The 4012-nt window shown below is 37.2% G+C and overlaps 1 protein-coding gene across 1 annotated transcript in view; it reads right to left on the bottom strand.

Moving 5' to 3' along the window:
* LOC106876719 (probable serine racemase) overlaps positions 1-4012 on the bottom strand; it is a 24066-nt gene that overhangs the window by 18567 nt on the left and 1487 nt on the right. The window contains exon 2 of the mRNA XM_014925390.2: positions 788-829. Coding sequence (XP_014780876.1) covers positions 788-829 — 42 coding nt within the window. The remainder of the gene's footprint in view (positions 1-787; positions 830-4012) is intronic.

The following is a 4012-nucleotide window of genomic DNA, read 5'->3' as shown; positions in this document are numbered from 1 at the left end:
GTAGCCACATGTGCAGATTTTGTACATGGAAACTGGAAGAGTTCCTAATGTGTGTGTGTGTGTGTGTGTGTGTGTGGATAGAGTCAACATCCATTGACAATGTTGCAAAAGCAATGAAAATTTTGGAAAGAAAAAATATAAATAATAAATGAGTGGAAATTGAACCAGTGTGTGTGTTAGATATTAAGGCAGTATAACTCTCTCCAGACACAACAATATATATATATATATATAAATTTACTTTTGGTAATGAGATAAAAAAAAACCAAGGCTGTGTAGATTTTAGAACATTTATAAATGTTCTGTATTATGCACAGCCTTGTTTTTTTTTATCTCATTACGAAAAGTAAATCCTTATATACACACACGCTGATACATGACCTACGTTGGATCCCTTATTCGCTTAATCACCAAACCTGGAGCTTAACTATGGTCTATCCATAGCACTTACTGAGCATTACCTGACACCTCTGGGTCTCATTGACACCAATACCACTCTGTGTAGAGCCTCCAATACCTGGAGGTCACTAACAACCTATATATATATATATAGGTGCAGGAGTGGCTTGCATGGTTTCGGGTCAATCCCACTGCGTGGCATCTTGGGCAAGTGTCTTCATCAGGGCTGACTGCCCCTTTCTTCTCAAACTGACCCACGAAACCAGGACATATGGGTTATTTGCTTGGCAAAATTGGTAACATTTCAGCGAATGCCTTGTGGTATTTAGGAGGAGAGAAGGGAAAGGAGGAAAATAAGGAAAAGTAGTAGTAGTAGTAGTATACAGACCACTCCTTTTATGGTTGGTTTCCGTTCCAGTAGAGTCAGAATCTACAAAAAAAATCAGCAACAACAATCATTATCATCATCACCAGTGTTATTATTATTATTATTATTATTATTATTATTATTATTATTATTATTTTAATTCAGGTTTTGTTGGAACTCCTTGAATCCAACATGAGTAGCAGGCTTTCTACCTGTTGCCTATGGTACCATGCCATGTGTATATATATATATATCATCATCATCATCATCATACGTCCGCTTTCCATGCTAGCATGGGTTGGACGTATATATATATATATATATATATAAACACACACACGTATATATATATATATTTATCTCAGTTTGTGAGAAATAATCTTTCTTGTTTACATACTGATTGCTCACCTGTGCAATTCCCACTTGAAATGAAACACTTGTTGGTGGTGTTGTTTAGCCCTTGGTCAGTGTACTGACAGGCATAAAATCAAAGACACTCCTGCCTTGACCAACTCTTATTCTATTGTTTTTTTTTTTTTTGTTCAACATGATCAGAGGCGTGGATATACGATTCAGAAGCTTGCTTCCCAACCACATAATTTTAAGTTCAATTCCACAGCACTGCACCTTGGGCAAGTGTCTTCTGCAATAACTTTGAGCTGACCAATGCTTATTGAGTGAATTTGATAGTTAGAAACTGTATTGAAGCCTGCTCTGTGTATGTATGTATATATATAAAATATAAGTAAGATTCAGTTGAATTAGGTACTAAAATTGTGGCACCTCGTTAGATCAGAATAATATAAACACACACAACAATATTATGTAACTATCAAACTTGGTACACAAGTCCCGGCCGAATGATATTCTTGCAGTGTATGTAGACAATTAGACCCAGCTGAGTAAAGAAATCCACTCTTGAGCTATTCACACATTTACATTATATTAAATATATGCTCCATAATATTACGAAGGGCAGATTCCAAGACAGGTGAGTAAAATATGAATGAGTAACAGTAGAGGTACAGGTGTCAATCCATTATGGCCATTTCTAACGACTCCTTTGACAACACTATCTGTGTATATATAACTGTGGGTGTTGGGGTATGACACCTATGTATACTTCCTGGGGATGTTTCATTAATGTGAATGTACTCTTGTACTTGTCTGAGTGTTGGGTCCTTTGGGTGCTTGGATAAAATGCGAATGTCAAGTTGGCATGTTGGTAAAGTATGGAGGATTGTTTTTTGTCGTTATATTGTTTCAAATGTTCATTTAGTCTTTCCGCAATGCTCCTAGATGTTTCACCTATGTATATCATGTTCTTGTCTTTACAAGCACATTCTATGCACCTTATACTGTAGACTACATACCATGCAGTTGTCATTGGTGCATGTGGTATTCTCAAAGGGGTACGTCCTACATAGTTGTGATCTGATGGAGTTCCCTGGCTTTTCAATAATCTTAATGTTGAATTTAGTCTCCTTCAGAGCTTTTCAAAACCTACAGGCTAGTTCTCCAGGGGCTGTGGCCTCTACAAACATCACTCCTTGATATTTATCAGTCTTGTACCATGTGTTCACCCTATTTGTAAATGAGTGGAAATCAAACCGGTGAGTGTGTTATATGTCTGTATAAGTGTATGTATGTGTGTGTTTATGCATATATAGACTATATGTGTGTATGTGTATATCTATGATTAACTTTATGTACGCTTACACACATGCGTATCTAGATGTGTAGATATTTTCAGGTGCACATTTAGACATCAAAAGTTTATAAAATGGTTAAAAACAAATATACTTTCCTTGAAACGCTATACAATAAACACAATAATTCAAAATTTCATTAACTAATGGGAATTATTTATGTGTACATAAATAATGTACACATTCGGACACACATGTATGCATATAAACACATATATGTGTACTTTTCATACCCATCACCCCTAAAAAGAAATTAATATAGATCCATATTGGGCAATTCCAGTAATAAATCTTATATAATAAAACAGAGTTTGTGTGTCTGTGTGTGCGCGTGCATATTTTTCTTATGGATTTGAAAACTGAGTTGCCAATTTTGACGTATGAGGTATCAAAAGATTCAGTAATCTTTTGGCTGACAAATAAAGTAGATTTTTTCGTACAACTCTTTTTTACTACAAAAACAACCTCAAAAACGAGGTCGGGTTGCACAATTTTGAGGTCTTTATCTAAGGGAGGCAACTCTGCTTGAACAAATTTTACTATTTTGGGCAAGTGTTTTTCTACTATATCCCTAAGCTAACGAGAGACTTGTGGCTGAATTAGGTAGATGGAAACTGCAGCATTGTTCATCAGAAAATGACCCAAAAACATGTTTATAAAGAAGAGCTGTTTGTTTCATACCCCTTGTGTGCCGAATCTGCCCATAGGAAAGGAACAAATAATACAATGTGGCTGTAGATCATAACACCCAGGCAATGCTACGGTGCATTGCTAGTATATATATATATGTGTGTGTGTGTGTGTGTTTGTCCCCCTCCCTCCACCACTAGACAATTGTTGTTTGCTCGTTTATGTCCGTGTAACTTAGCAGTTCAGCAAATGAAACAACAGAATAAGAGGCTTCAAAACAAAACAAAAAATATATTAAAAAAACAAGCATTTACTCAACTAAAACCCTTCAAAGCAGTGCTCCAGCATGGTCACAGTCCAATGAGTAAAACAAGTCAAAGAAAAAGTGTGTACAGCATCATACAATGTGTCCTTCATTTTTCTAGGGTGGTAGAGTACTATTAAAAGAATATTTGGCTGCTATTTCTAGCAGGTTGTCTGTGTAAGTAATCCCTTGATGTCTTCTGTTGTTGTTAAGCTCTTGGTGAGCCCTGGTCTTTTGTCTTTTACTTGTTTCAGTCATTAGACTGTGGCCATCCTGGGGCACTGCCTTGAAGAACTTTAGTAGAATGCATCGAACGCAAGATTTTCTTTCCCATTTGACTGTTCTCGTTTGCTGAACTGCTATGTTACAGGGACGTAAATACACTAATGATGGTCGTCAAGCAGTGTGGGGGGTGGGGGAGGACAAACACACACACGATGGGCTTCTTTCAGTTTCCGTCTACCAAATCCACTCATAAGGCTTTGGTCGGCATGAGGGTTAGGGTTAGGATTAGGCTTAGAGTTCGGCTTAGACAACACTTGCCCAAAGTGCCATGCAGCGGGACTGAATCTGGGATCTGGATCGACCACCACCACCACCACC

The sequence above is a fragment of the Octopus bimaculoides genome, chromosome 26 (assembly GCF_001194135.2).
Source record: "Octopus bimaculoides isolate UCB-OBI-ISO-001 chromosome 26, ASM119413v2, whole genome shotgun sequence".
In the NCBI taxonomy this organism is placed as follows: Eukaryota; Metazoa; Mollusca; class Cephalopoda; order Octopoda; family Octopodidae; genus Octopus; species Octopus bimaculoides.
The sequence above is the reverse complement of the archived record's forward strand: the minus strand, read 5'-3'. Positions and strand labels throughout refer to the sequence as shown.